The sequence below is a fragment of the Papilio polytes genome, unplaced genomic scaffold (genome assembly GCF_000836215.1).
Source record: "Papilio polytes unplaced genomic scaffold, Ppol_1.0 DF824047.1, whole genome shotgun sequence".
NCBI lineage: Eukaryota > Metazoa > Arthropoda > Insecta > Lepidoptera > Papilionidae > Papilio > Papilio polytes.
The window spans coordinates 5,128,932-5,143,715 of NW_013525157.1; the positions used below are offsets into that span (position 1 = coordinate 5,128,932).

The window sequence follows — 14,784 nt, forward strand, 5'->3', positions numbered from 1 at the left end:
TCTAAGACTTCAACTTAAACAATCATACGGTATTCGTACCCTAACAACGTTATGCGAAACTTTGAAAGAGATTTCATAAGCAGCTTTGGTTTGGGTAAAGGTGTGATGAAATCTTAGTAGTTTTGTTCTTAAATCACAACAAATTATGAAAATAACTAACCTCGCGATATCGCATCAAATTACATGTTGCGAGAAAATGTTCAGTAAATGCACTATTTCACCCTTTCCTCCCTTTTTAAATCATTCAACTTCATTGTGCAATAGAATCAATTTATGGGTCATGTAAGACGACTTTAAAATTCATCAGAATTTTAATCCTATGATGCCACAAAATTTACTTATCACCATTATGTTTTTCTAAATGTGCAATGTCGTTTACCTATTTTTGTATGTATTGAAAAAACTCAAAAACTTCTAGGACGATTTCAAAAAATCTTTCACCATTAAAAACCTAAGATATCAGTAGGTAACACAGACTATGTTTTGATTATTTATCAATGTAACGAGGACCAAGTAATAGCTAGCACATTTATAAAAACACATATTAATATTGCTTACCCTGACTTCATTTGGATATACGGAGTTGTCCGTGTACGCGCAGAGTAGATCAACGCAAAGCGGGTGACACTGTCTGAACTTGGAGGCCAAGAGCAACGCGGTGACAGCAAGCAATTGCAGCTGCTGTCGCGAGATGGCGCGGTGCGACAGGAACCGGTCCATGTAGCTCACCGCTAATGGGAACACCTGCTCCTCGCATTGTTGTTCCTCGCACACCTAGTAAACAAATATATGGTACTATAACGAGGCATTTATAGGAGTAAATAAACTTTACCACGTGGGTAAGTGTACTTTGACTTAGGTTAACAGGAATTATGCAAACGTGTTTACTTGACATACAAGTTTTGCAAATCTTGTAGATTTAAAAAAAAAGAATAAAAAATGAAAAAGTATATAAAAGAGTATTAAATCACGCAGTACACAAGAGGTTCGACTTTTATTAAAAAAATGCTACGTCAAAAACGTTTACTACTATCCCCGTTCAATATAAACACAAGTTCTATCTTAAAAATCTAAACAAAAGTATTATTTACTATTTCACATCATATTATTAAAGTAGTTTATTGTTATCAATATAACGATATACCTTACCCATATTATGCAAACCTACTTTAGATGAATAATCTGTTTACATTAACAGCTGACAAGTAATCCACTGAATGAGGGTACTTTTAAATACAATTCCGTAAACAAAGCTCACTTTTTCTTATTACTATACTTTTAATATGAATTTAATAAATGTTACCCATATAAATTAACGGCACTTTGTCGGTTTAAATGTAAATTTCCAATGTAAGGCGATAACAAAGCTTAAAAGCCCCACAATTGTAGGTCATTGACACTACATTAATCAGCTGTTGATGCAAGTAGGATGAACGACGTCTTCACACAATTTGCTTACAACAACGAAAGTAACTCGTGTGAATAATAAAGCTAATCTTACTCAGTAACTAACAAGTACATAGAATTCTTATGAATAAACAAATAATTTATATAAAGTTACCTCTAACATCCATGTTGTGACAACTTTTCTCATGAACGGTTGTATATCAATCTGTACAGTTTGGAAGTAATCTGTGTGCAGAGCATGTGCTCGCTCCAGTGTAAGAAGGTTCAGCAGGAGCCGAGGGTCGCGGTCTAAAGCCCTGTCGGGGCCGGCGACGCACATGTCTGCCGTTCTTCCACTGCTCCCGCTGCGATTGCCTGAATTAGGCAGATTCTCTCCACAGGATAAATCCATTCTGGTCCACAATATACACTTAATCCACACACGTGCAGTACCAATGGAGTTTCAATAATTTTCTGAAAAATATAACTCGCGCAATATTTTTTACGTAAGTTTGTAAGAGCATAAAAGCACGTCGCCGCGCTAACAGCGGCTCACGAGCGACTACGAAGTGAAGCTATGCGTTTGCGTCGGAACTCGACTACGGTCCGTAATTGTTATCGTAACCCCTCCCTTGGCCCTTATAAATAGGTATACCATGGTAATAGAAAACTTCGGACACCTTATTGATTGCTCCCTTGATTTAATAACAATTTCTAAGAATTTTTGGAAGAAAGCTATTTAATGAAAACATTTTAACAGTAAATATCGTAATCCGCAATTTCTATAACGATTCGAGAATTAATGGCTGAAGGCAAATATTTTTTTTCTACTTGAGGAATACCATTTTGTAAATTTTTAATTTAATTTGCTATTTGATAAATTAGATTATATTGATGAAATAAATATTTTCTTGATTTAATTTTCGAAACATACGAAAATTTTCATGCATTAATGAAATAATTAGACGGGACAAATCGCAAGACATGGTTAACCTACTTAGGGTTGCTTTTTATTTGAAAGTAATTTTTTGTAATGTTGTAATATAGAATGATGGAAATAGAAATACGTATATAATGGTTAAAGATTACGACGTCTATATATTCGAAATACCTTCAAATTTCTATTGTTGAATAAAGCAGTAAGTTCATATAAACTATCACAAGAAAATCATTAGATGTACAATTAACATTCTCATATGGAAAAAAAGATGGATTGCGTGAAAGGTGACACGACCAAATAGGGAGTGATTACTGAGATGACGTATGATAAGGCTATGTGGAGAACAAGAACCCGCTGGAAGACCTTACGGGAGTTAAGGGGGGAGATGATGATGATGATGATCATATGAATCCGTCTCTATTCTATTCCATATGCCCAAGCTTTAATTCCAAAGCACTTACGATATTTAAATCTCCAAATACCTATTGATATCGTCAAGGGTCAATTAGTGACCCGCATGGTTTTTCCTTTCATCCCCATAAACTGTTTAAAAGTAATGTTTTTCGCATAGCGCAGAAAATCTCGTTCAACAAACGTTTAATGTTTCATTCCATTTAGTACAAAAAAAAACTCTTATTAAACTTTTTTTATTTAATCGTTTTACACTCCAATAGTTTTACAAACGAAACACCGGTTCCAATTTTTACGATTATATTTTAACAGCCTTAACATAACAATTGTACGAATAAAATAATAACACATTAAAAATGTAATTCCAACAATGGGAGGTGTTTTATTCGGAGGGCGATGGAACGTAGCGAGAGGGCTGAGGGCAGCTGCGCACGCGCCGGCGCCGGGTGCGCGGAGGCCGGTTGACATTGCATTGTAAATCCCAACACACCTGATCTACGAAACTAGTCATTATAACAACTCCATTCTCTTTACAGATTTCCATTGTAAATGCACGCGTGCGCAAAGCGTGTTCTTTTTAAAATTCAAATTGCCCGACTTTGTTAACAACACCTGGCGTAGTACTATTGTATTCCGAACTGACCAAATCTTCAAATGCATTCAAAAATAAGTTTCTTCTTAATTTCATCTGCTTTTTAAAAGCCTCGGTACAATAATTTCTTAAAGAACATAAGATTCTTGTTAAATAAGTAACTAACACTTTTTATCATTGATGAATGCATTTCTGTAGAATGGAATCGCCTTAACCACAACCTTCCAGTCTGTGACATATATCATTCCAAGGAACCCAGTTATGCCGTAAGCCACCATCGAAGGAATAAAGGAAATCAACTGTTGTGAAAGCTTCTTACCAATATTCATCTCTAATGTTGATTTAAAAATACTTATGCAAGGTGTAAAGAATATTCGTTGTGCTAAGAATATATATTGAATAACGGATCAAAAAGTTGTACCAATAAAATGGTGCTTTACAAAATTTTATTTGATAAATACTTCTAAAACTAAAGTCATTAAGCGCCACAAAAACTTTCACATAATTTTGACAATTACGCGGACATTAAAGATTTGTTGATGGCTGAAAACCAAAAAGGTTGCATACTCTCACAGTCACCGAGCACATTTACACACAGTCTCATCTTGTTGAGAACCTAACCTAGCACAGCATGCAATATTTAAATTACTACCACCACCACAAGCTAACCACTAATTACGATGTTACTAATTTGTCAACCCATCCCATTTCTACCTCTCATTTTTTTAAGTGAAGCGGAACTAAACAAAATTTAATTGTGGTCATTATATGTTTGTGTGGTTCCCATATTTTAATAAATAGCAGGACAAAATTGCTATTTTGTAGACATTTTTTTAGTTAAAAAATAATAAGTTTCTTTGACGATAGAGTCGAGGGAAGATAATGATTGATAGCAACCTATTTGCAAAACCTTTTCTCTAATGAATCAAAAAGTGGTGGCAAATTTGTAATTGTTGCCTACCCTTTTGAGTAACAAGTATGAGCGTTTATTTTTTCTTTACTAATCAATTTTGAGGCCCTCTAATGTTGAAATTACATAACATTCTTATGCTGTAAGAAAGCTTAGATTATTTTTTTTATTATTGTTGTTTTGAACACTCATTAGGCGAGATCATGTATATGTAGGTAAACCCTTTAAATCATTTGTGTTGGACGGTTACTTTCTGCCGTTCCGTGTCTGGAGGTGTGGGGTTAATGAAACACTTTCTTCACATATTTAATAGGTATATTATCAGCATAAAACAATTACATTTTTATTTTATACAATCTCATATTTTAAATATGTTATCCGGTACGTGTCAAGATGAGAAGTCATTCATAAACATCAATTGTACAATTCCTTATAAAAAATACATTGTTCCAATATTAAAACCATCCTACTTGTGTAAAGTGTTGCCTTTTTGTATAATATAAGATGTTAATGCAGGCTCTACCACTGTTACAGGTTACAATATATGAATATGACAGGATTGCTAACTGAGTCTGCTTTCCAGATACGCTGCAAGCAAGTTTTCGCAGGAAAGAGAACAGTTGCGGAAAAAAGAATAAAACATATATACATCGACAGTTGTAGACGCGACGTGAAAAAAGAAAAAAAGAAATGTCAAAGTCAAATGTCAAAGTGGAATGAAGTAAAATAAATAAACTATGTTAAAACTCTGCTATCAATATTTAATTATATTAGGTTACGGACACGCACAACCAAAATCGATGGAATCGTAGGAAAGCTACTAATCGGTACTCTAGATGGAAAAAATTGGGACACCTGGAAATGTAAAGCCCTGTGCTTATTACGCACTGAACCGTCGGCCCTAGAAATAGTAGAAGGTTCGTTCCAATTAACGGCTTATCAAGAAGAAAAAAATAAGTACGATAAAGCAGATGCAAATGCTAACCTGATTCTTAACACTAATATGGAAGAGGAGACTCTTAGAAAAGTTATGCGCTACATTAAACCACGAAATGTATGGTTAAAAATCTGCAGGTTGTTTGACGAAACAAGCGAGGAGAAAACGTACAATCTGTGTATGAGCTTCTTCAGCTTTAAGAAGAATCAAGCAGACGACATAGTCAACCACATGTCAAAATTAAAGAACATCTGGACTGAATTAAATCAAGAACTCAAGAAAGACAGTAACCAAAAGATACCTGAACTGCTACTTATTTGTAAAATACTGGACACGCTTGACGATCCAGACTTCAGCTTCAGAAGTAGTTGGGCACTGCAAGGTAACAACGCACCCTCGCATCCAACGGAAGCGCTGGTTTTAAATAGGAAGCAGAAGGTCAAAAAGCTTAAATTCAATTACTGCCTAGTTATTGGCCACAGAGTACGCCGCTGTCAAAAATGGATCGGTGACGGTAGACCTCCTAAGAGCTAGAATCCGATTCACACAGCAACACCTTATACTTCAAAGACCGCTAACTTAGTACTCATGTCTTTAGAACATAGCGAAATCTTCACAGTTTCACGGGACAATGAGAATTGGTACATCGTTATTGGCGCAACAAGCCACGTCACCAACAGAGCTGATATTTTCCAAACATACGAACATTTCTCGGAGAACTACACTGTTACAACGTCCACTGGTAATGAAGTCCGTACCAAAGGCAAAGGTCCAGTACAGCTCACAGGATATGTTAACGGGAAACAAAAAAATATCAGCCTGCAAGACGTCTGGTATGTTTCGGCCATAAGAAAGAACCTCTTCTGCGTACTCGCACTTCAAGACCCGAATAGCACCTTTTCATCCAGAACAACTGGATTAAACGTCATTGTCAACGGGAAAGTATGCTTAATAGGGAAAAGACAGAAACAAGGTGGCTTATATCGACTGGAAGTAAAACCCCTACTGCCAGAATCACCAGCCGAAGTCTTTGCAACTATTTTTGTAGTATCTCTGTAGTGTGTCCAAATATTCTTTACTTGTTGCATTTTTTAATATTTGCAAAATCTTGATATATGTCCAGGTTTTTGCGGATAAAACAATTTTTTTCCTTTCCTTTCAGAATTTCTTGTGTTTCTCTCAGAATAATCCTCTCTTACACCAATATCATTACTTCTTAAATTTTCTACCAGATTATCATTTGTTTCAATGGTATTTCTGTCGCCATTGGTTTTAGCTTCAATTGTCATTAAAATGTCTAAAACTTACAATTCTGCCTATTTCTTCTCGATTTTCATTTCCTGCATTATCTCCCTATACCATCATCTTCTCGAACTTCATAAACTCCGTTACCTCTTCTTTCAATATCTCTTCCTCGAACTTCTTGTTATTTTCCATACTTTCTTCATTCTTAAAATTGATTTTTGTTGTATCTTTGATTGCTATGAATAATTTTAATCAACAGTCTAGTTGCTATGGCTATTTTCTTGTTTCAAATTCTTGGAGAAATTATTAAATTTTAATCTTTTAAATATTCTGGGCCCCATAACCTGTTGGACGGTTATCTCTTCCGTCTCGGGCTCTGGAGGTGTAGGGATATTGAAACACTCTTCACATATTTAATAGATATGTTATCAGCATAAAACAATCACATTTTATATTCTATACAATCTCATTTTTTTTATATGTTACGCGGTACGTGTCGAGTTAAAAGTCATTCATGAATCATGAACATCAAACATCAATTCCACAAAAAAAAATCGTTCAATTCAAATATTCAAAACCATCCAACTTATGTAAAGTGTTGCCTGCCAGTTACAAAACATATAAAAACTCCAATAATTTGAAAACCTGTTTTAAAATTATACATACAAAAATGTGAGTTCTAAGTTTTCCGTAGGCATAAGTTATCTCTGGTCGACTTCGATGTCTTAAAAAAAAACTTTTGACATTTATCCATCTATCTTTTGACATTTAAGACAGTGACCAATATTGACAAGTGACATTCAATAATTAAACAATAACAGAAACAAAGCCCCTTTTTTCAACTAAGTGCAACCTCGGGTGTGCTAATTAATCTTTAATGATGGCTTCAGAAAAAGACCCGCTAATAAGTGAACGCTCGGGATCTGTACGAGAAGTCGGAAACCATGCTATTTGGAGTCTCTCATCATGCAAACCGGGTTAGTTTTTCTTATTCCTTGAACTACGCAAAGAAAAGGAAAGTAAATAAACTATAGTCAATTATTATTGCAGGTTTTGGAATTGACCAATTAAGAGATGATTGCATGGACACTTATTGGCAATCAGATGGGCAACTACCGCATCTTGTAAACATACAATTTCAAAGAAAAACTATGGTGTCCCACATTTATATCTACACGGATTACAAGTTGGATGAGAGTTATACTCCCAGTAGAATATCCATTCGTGCTGGAACACACTTCAATGATCTTCAAGAAATAGAAGTTATTGAATTAATTGAGCCAAGTGGTATGTTAACAAAATTATCTTAATAAAACTGTACAATTTTTAAACTGACTCAAAAAAAGAGAAGGATCTTAAATCTATCTGTTTTTTATGTATGTGCAATGATTGCTCTTCAGCTTAAGATTCAATCTACATAATTCTTTTTAGTTTGATTAAACCACTAACATTTAGTAACTGTGATTGCTGGTTTGCTTGGTTGCTCACCAAAAGTAGGAAATGTTGATGTTTAGGAGTTTTCTTTGCAGGTTGGGAAATGATACCTATAAAAGATATTCATGATAGACCTATCAGAACCTACATGATTCAAATTGCGGTACTAAGCAACCATCAAAATGGAAGGGACACTCACATGAGACAGATCAAAATCCATTCTCCGTGTGAACCTACATCATTTGATCTGAATAAATTGCACAACTTTTCTACAGTAAAATTCCAACAATACTCAACTATTCGGTAAAATAAATTCAATTAAATGTGTTTAAATATTTATTAATATCATAACAGAATGTTTTATTATTTATATATACATTATTCTGATTCTTCACTCTCTTCGCTTGCTTCTTGAAGCCATTCAAAGAACTTGACTAGTGATGTTTGATTGACAATGGGGCTTTCATTATCCTTCAAGTCATCATACCATTCAACCAATGAATCTTCATCAACAACATCCGTCTCATATAAGAGATGTAGAATTTGACCTGCTTTACCCTCCAACCAGTCACATTTTATACAACTTTCCTGTAAAATAAATGGTTCAATCATTCCTCTATACTTTTTTAATTAGTCCTCAAATACAATAAGATTGCATTAACCTGCTTACCACATTAGTATTCATAAGTTCAATCATAAGTTTAAGAATTGGTCTAAAAATAAATCAATACCATGATCCAATAAACAAATTTAAAAAAAAGTTAAAAATCTCAGTACTATAGACATATTACTGAGCTTTTACAGTTTATTTGTTGTAAAACTTATTAAAACTCACCTCCACTGCTCTTAAGCAATCCATTATTGATGATTTAGTCTTGATGTAATTCAACAAAATTGGCCGGAAAAACTTCAATATATCTTTGACAGTGATCAGAACACTTTTACTATCAACAAGTATAGGCATACTGAGCATAGCTCTAATAACAAAGAAGTTAACTTCATGTAATTGTATGTTGTAAGCATATCTAGATGAGTTTATTTCTAAAATTAAGTAGTCACATTTCATTTTCTCTTCATATCCTCTTGCAAGACTGTCAATAACTTCTTGTAAGAATACTAAAAAAAAAATTGGACCCATATTAATTAATATGTGTTTTGGTATATATATAAGTACTAAATACAGAGTATGTGTGAAAAGAGTTTCATTGGATAGTGTCACTTAATATTTGTGTTAAATTCATACAATGACATTATTATTCTATGGTTGGATGTTTATTACTATGTAATAGCTCAACAGATCTCACTGAAATTTGGTATGGTATGGTATGGTATGTCACATAGTCTGTGGGAAATCATAAGCAACTATTTTTTTTTTAAATTCTGTGTTGACCAGTTAAATAAACATAGCTTACTATTGGTATCTTCTGGTACTGGTGACTCGGGCAAGGAAGATTGTGCACTGCTATCTGATGAATAACAGGATTCACTGTCGCTCCACACTTTATCGAATCCTACAAACTCCTCATCTCCACTACCATCAGATTCATTCTCCCACTCAGTGCCACTTTCTGAAGTTGATTTCACTAGATTCTTTTCTGCCAACAAAGCATAGTATAACATAAATATATGTCTAAATACAAAATTAAATAAATAGAGCAACATTAAAATTCAATACAAGGGAATAATTTTTGCCCTTTTAGTTGATTTTGACAATTGGTACATAAAGTGAAACATTTATTTTTATACGTGCAGCTTGTCTATGATAAAAATATGTCTATATTTGAAAATTACATGTTATTTCCGAAGACTTACCATTCTTATCTTCTTCAGAACATTCAATAATGGCACCTTTCAACTTACTTTCTGCGTTTATGTTCACATTCTCAGCTACAATTGTACCATTCTCTATAAGTGCATCTGCATTTACTACACAATTGTTGTCAATAAATGAATTGATAATTTTACAATTATCTTTAATGGTAACATTGTCCATTATTTGACTTCCTGCTAAGGTAACATTATTTCCTATTTTACAATTATTACCAATCATAGTTTTTGTTATTGTTGTGTTATCACAAATTTCTGTATCGGCACCTATCAGTACATCTTCTACTAGTGTACAAGATCTAAAATAACAAAAAATTATATGCATATTCCAAAAAAAAATCTACATATTACCTTCAATAATTTCTTACCTGCTTAACTTTGATGTTATTTTCCGGAAATTATAATTTTCCATAAAAATATAGTTGTTTTGAAAGAATGATCCAGTCTCAATTGATAAAGGATATACCCAGTTATGTAATATATCCCATCTAAAATTAAACATGTATCATTAAAACCCTTTACATAGACAGATGCCTGAGATCAATTTCTCAAGATGTTGAGATTCATTCATTCTCACAACTCTTGCATCTTCTATATTAAAACAATAACTCTCAGAGCAGGCGCACACCTTTGACTAAACTGACAACTGTAGTGCGATTGTCAATTGTTTCACAGCCCATTCAACTGTTTAGTTGTTCAGCTAAAAATCGAGTAGTGTACACACCTCCATATAAGCTCATAGGAATCAAAGCAACTAAACAGTTGTGCGATAGTTTGTAGTATGTGCTCTACCACTGCTCTTAAACCATAGTAAAATATTACATATGGTAATGTCAAATTTATATGTTTTCAATTTAATAGAAAATCATCATTACACTTACGAAATAATTTGGTAAGTTTTCCAGTTAGTGATAGCAGCAGCATATTGGTTTTCTTTAAGAATTTTGTAATACAATGAACTTGCTAATATTTCCTCATTAATCAACACACCATTGACAAAATCATCTCTAGTTTGGAAATCAAAATTATCAGCAAATAAGGGAAGTACTGAAGGTGAACATAATGCAATGTTACAATCAACCAAATTATGATGCAATTTTGCTTCTGAATGACTTAATATACAATCCTGAAATCATTTTTTTTTTAAATCACATAAAATATAAATACAGTTAATTGAATATGAGAACATTCGTTTCCTAAGGTAAGAATATCATCTCAAAAATCAATAAAATAGCTTAACTCTGCAAATTATTTAAAATATCTGAAAATATACCAAGAATTCTGTATTAATTAAATTAAAATACACTTACAAGTGGTAATTGCAATATATTGTTATTAGATCTAGTTTTTTCATGAATGAGGACTTTATTTGTGTTTCCATCAGCTGCTAAAAATAATGGTTTATTATTTTTAATTAATGGATGTTCCCAGGAAACTCTCTTATAGATCAGTGTCATTGCAGCCTCCTTATCCTTTTTACATGTCAATCTTAAAAATAAACAAGTAATTTTTATTACATTGTGTTTGTGTCAATTGGACTCTAATATTATTCAACTTACTTGTGTTCTTCAAGCAAGGATGCAAAGTTAATATTTGTAATGCTATTAACTCCCAATAATACAAAATATCCTCTAACAAGACCAGCTGCATCAATTTCTCTCATTACATCACCCATTGTTTGACAAGTCTCGGACATAATAACTTGCACATCCATAGTTAAACTCCATGGTGCTTTCTTTTGTTTTGTTGTCCTATATCACAAGATTAATGTTAGTTAACTTAAATTCCTATTGACATGACAGAAACAAGTATTAAGATTTACTTTATATGCTCCTTTATTTTAGGTCCATCTTGACAGCAGAACAAAATTGTTTCACCTACTCCACCAAGAACTAACGATTCCAAAACATGATCGATAAGTGGCACTCCTGCTACAGAGAGTAGGCCCTGAAAATTACCATTACAATTGTCACATTTATGTTTTTCGTTAACCAACTATGTCAAAATCATTCATTAAAGCTTACCATAGGCTTAGTTTTATTAATAGGAGAAAAATTATTATTGAAAAGATCCATTATAACAACAGCTTGAACTACATTTTCTTGACTAGGCTCCATTTTGGACAGAGTTCTATTGCTCCAAGTATATTCAATGAGAAAACTTGCTTTCTGCACTTCTCAACTAGCGTATTTAATCGTTACAAATACAAAATGCAAAGTAATTTATTATGAAGAGTTGAAAAAGAGGTTATTTCATTGATGGCAATTTTAATTTGACAAGTGACAATGAAAACTGACATTTGCATTTGTGTTCTAAAATAAGAAATTCTGTTATAAATACATAAATACTCTTCTTCCATACAACCTTATTTTGGTTATGTATACTCTTTGCTGGCTCTCATTGAGATAGGGATGAAATTATAAGGTTCGTTTTTTATTAATTCCTTCTGATAATATAGTGACTACAGAATTCTGCAGCTGTTGCAGATGGAATGGTTTCGTTTGCTAACGGAATAGAGTAGGTAAACATAAAAAAAATGTTTTGATAATTCTGTATTTTGTACATCCGATGATATAATGCGGTTTTACTCGCAACCGATGCAGCGCATCTATTTCTGTATACAGCTAGCAACGCATAATTAAACTTAAAGCAAAGAACGGCCAGCATCAATTAAATATATTCGTAAATATAACAAGGGATACAATCGGAAAACTTTAGTAGTTATTACAGAAAGCTACATGTGTACAAGTGTATGTACAAGTACTACATTCTGTTTAATATAGCGTTGCCAAGGAAATATTGATCATCATACTCTTATAGAGTACTTAATTTCATTAAAAACCTGTTAAAAGTCAATATAATGGAATACGATTTAGCAAGAATTGATTATATACTTTGCGGTATTACTTATCCTGACACTCTCAAAATTCTGCCTAATCCTGGTCACAAAACCCAGCAAAAGGTACATAAATATCAAGTACACAAAATCACATTATCATAGTTAATAACGTTATTTTTTTGTTTCAGTTTGCCGTCGGAGATAAGAATGGTGTTCTCCAATGCCTTTGTATCAAAGACGAAGAGCCGATTGTACAGTTCAAAACTTTACCCGGGAAACCAATAACTTCAATACAAGTCGCATCAACAAATGGTAAAGAAACATATTTTCGTATCCGTAGTAAATGAAAACAGTTTTTTCTTCTTAAAGTGCCATCTTCTTTCGAAGTTCGGCGATCATTAGGGCAACTTACGAAAACTGTTTACATTCCTATTGTAATACTTACAATTGGATACTAAACAAGAACTTTATTAGAAATTAGTTTAGGTTAATTCTTTCGAAAGGGTACCGGCGCATCTTCTAATTAACTGCTATAAATCAGTACTTGAATGTTAAATTATTATATTTCAGGTAATCACATAGATAAAATTTTTGCTGCATCTGGCCATGAAGTTAAGGGTTACACAAGGAAAGGCAAAGTATTTCTCACTATAGAAACTTCCGTGTCAGAAACAATAACATCAATGTAACTATCCTAATAGAATACCTAAATAAGTGACTACGTAATAAACCTACTGGTGGTAATTACGATAGGATTTATACATAATTTTATATATTTCAGGTGTATTTTGAATAGTGATTTGATACTATGCAGTGGACGGACGGTTACATTCTACCGCGATTTGAGAGAGATTTACTCTTACGTTTGCGAAGATCGAGTGCTAGACATTGCTGCCTTTGCTGCTCCGAATGTTAGGATACATTACTTTTTGTATTAATTTAGACCACGAAAAAATATAATATCATATGTAGATATTCATAACTGAAGTTGTACTTGTAATACTTCTTTAACCAAACTGGCTAGTTCGCTGGATACTTTTAGTTACAGTCAACTTAATTCAGAAGCACTTGAATATGAAATGTAACTTAAGGTATACTTTTCAAGAGCACTCGAGTCCGCCTGCTGGTATTGGTCGGCAACAAAGGGGCGGCAGTGATAGAGAATGGGGAGATCCTGGCGCGGACACAGATATCGTCAGGACCGACTCGACTCATCGTACCCACTGCGCACAGGTCGGCGGAAATTGCCGTGTTTTACGGCGCCGCTGATGGCTCCATAGGACTCATTCAATACGAGTGAGTATTCTTTTTATCATTTAATAATTTTCTTGGACATTTCAATGTCGAAGAAAAAGCTCAAACTGGTATTACAAAATTTGTTCGATCATAAGTTTTTGAATTTATTAATGTTAGTTAAAAACCTATCGGTACAGGAAACTCCTCCGGATTACGTGAGTGTTATGTTATTTAGTTGTAGCTTGTTCATCAGGACGGATCTATCGAGCAAATGCCTGGTGGAAGGTGGCGGGTTGGGCGCTGTGGTGTGCGTGGGCTGGTACTTGAGCAATGGCGCTCACTTGGCGGTGGGTCGGCACGACGGATCCGTGCAGCTTTACCTTGTTGACTTGGACAATGTTAATGAAAAGCCGAGGTTAAAATTTACCTACGTAAGTACATCGTTTAAAGTATTTCGTGGTCCAAACTGAACTATTTTCTGTAAGAGATCTTATTGATCCTCCTTTTGGTCTGTTTTACAGTGTTTCTATTGAATAACTTTGATTCCTTAGTTTTGTGGTGAGCCAATAACATCAGTATGCGGCGGTAGCGTGGGCACAGAGGAAATCGAACTATTGGTTTCAACATTCTCTGGTCGAGTGTTCGCGTTACGCTCCCAGCGGCTGATCTCTGGAGGAGTAGCGTTGAATAACATGACACCCGAAGCGCTAGTTTCAAGAAGGAATAAACTCGAGTGAGTCTCTCAACATTTTAAATAAGAAAGTGTATATTTTTTATTGCCTCATTAATAACTATCGCTGCTTACTTAATTGTAGGTTAGAAGTAGCGCGGTTAGAAAAGCAAACGGCTGCTGAGCGTGAAAAATATCAAAGAAATACTCGATCCTTAAATGCCGGTATGTCAACGCCGCCACTCTTAGAAATACAATACGAGGTAAGTAATAAGATCCAACATTATTCATTGAAAAAATTGCATTGTTTTAGCTGATTTTTATTATTTCTTCTTAATGAAGTTAACAGGTGCTATG

The 14,784-nt window shown here is 33.9% G+C and overlaps 4 protein-coding genes across 6 annotated transcripts in view; 2 read left to right on the plus strand and 2 right to left on the minus strand.

The window, feature by feature from the left end:
• LOC106100515 (G1/S-specific cyclin-D2-like) overlaps window positions 1–1,955 on the minus strand; it is a 4,380-nt gene extending 2,425 nt beyond the window's left edge. The window contains exons 1-2 of the mRNA XM_013279383.1: window positions 1,562–1,955; window positions 559–774 (exon numbers count right to left, since the gene is read on the minus strand). Coding sequence (XP_013134837.1) covers window positions 559–774; window positions 1,562–1,798 — 453 coding nt within the window. The 5' untranslated portion in view covers window positions 1,799–1,955. The remainder of the gene's footprint in view (window positions 1–558; window positions 775–1,561) is intronic.
• Window positions 1,956–7,180: 5,225 nt separating this feature from the next.
• LOC106100707 (anaphase-promoting complex subunit 10) lies at window positions 7,181–8,206 on the plus strand. Its single transcript, XM_013279697.1, has 3 exons — window positions 7,181–7,398; window positions 7,472–7,708; window positions 7,951–8,206. Exons 1-3 carry the CDS (start codon window positions 7,299–7,301, stop codon window positions 8,160–8,162), a joined length of 549 nt encoding a protein of 182 aa, XP_013135151.1. The 5' UTR covers window positions 7,181–7,298; the 3' UTR covers window positions 8,163–8,206.
• On the minus strand, window positions 8,179–11,933 carry LOC106100705 (translation initiation factor eIF-2B subunit epsilon). Its single transcript, XM_013279695.1, has 10 exons — window positions 11,707–11,933; window positions 11,505–11,629; window positions 11,242–11,433; window positions 10,993–11,170; window positions 10,564–10,808; window positions 10,051–10,170; window positions 9,668–9,981; window positions 9,268–9,450; window positions 8,691–8,971; window positions 8,179–8,443 (listed from the first exon to the last, which is right to left on the minus strand). The coding sequence occupies exons 1-10, from the start codon at window positions 11,797–11,799 to the stop codon at window positions 8,234–8,236; spliced, it is 1,941 nt and encodes a 646-aa protein (XP_013135149.1). The 5' UTR covers window positions 11,800–11,933; the 3' UTR covers window positions 8,179–8,233.
• A 108-nt stretch (window positions 11,934–12,041) lies between these two features.
• Window positions 12,042–14,784, plus strand: part of LOC106100703 (Bardet-Biedl syndrome 7 protein homolog) — a 4,677-nt gene continuing 1,934 nt past the window's right edge. The window contains exons 1-8 of one of the 3 annotated variants that reach the window (XM_013279692.1): window positions 12,042–12,644; window positions 12,710–12,833; window positions 13,092–13,206; window positions 13,303–13,432; window positions 13,627–13,817; window positions 13,993–14,188; window positions 14,309–14,490; window positions 14,573–14,690. In XM_013279692.1, the coding sequence (XP_013135146.1) occupies window positions 12,543–12,644; window positions 12,710–12,833; window positions 13,092–13,206; window positions 13,303–13,432; window positions 13,627–13,817; window positions 13,993–14,188; window positions 14,309–14,490; window positions 14,573–14,690 (1,158 nt within the window). In that variant the 5' untranslated portion in view covers window positions 12,042–12,542. The remainder of the gene's footprint in view (window positions 12,645–12,709; window positions 12,834–13,091; window positions 13,207–13,302; window positions 13,433–13,626; window positions 13,818–13,992; window positions 14,189–14,308; window positions 14,491–14,572; window positions 14,691–14,784) is intronic. The other 2 variants (XM_013279693.1, XM_013279694.1) reach the window with 2 other exon arrangements.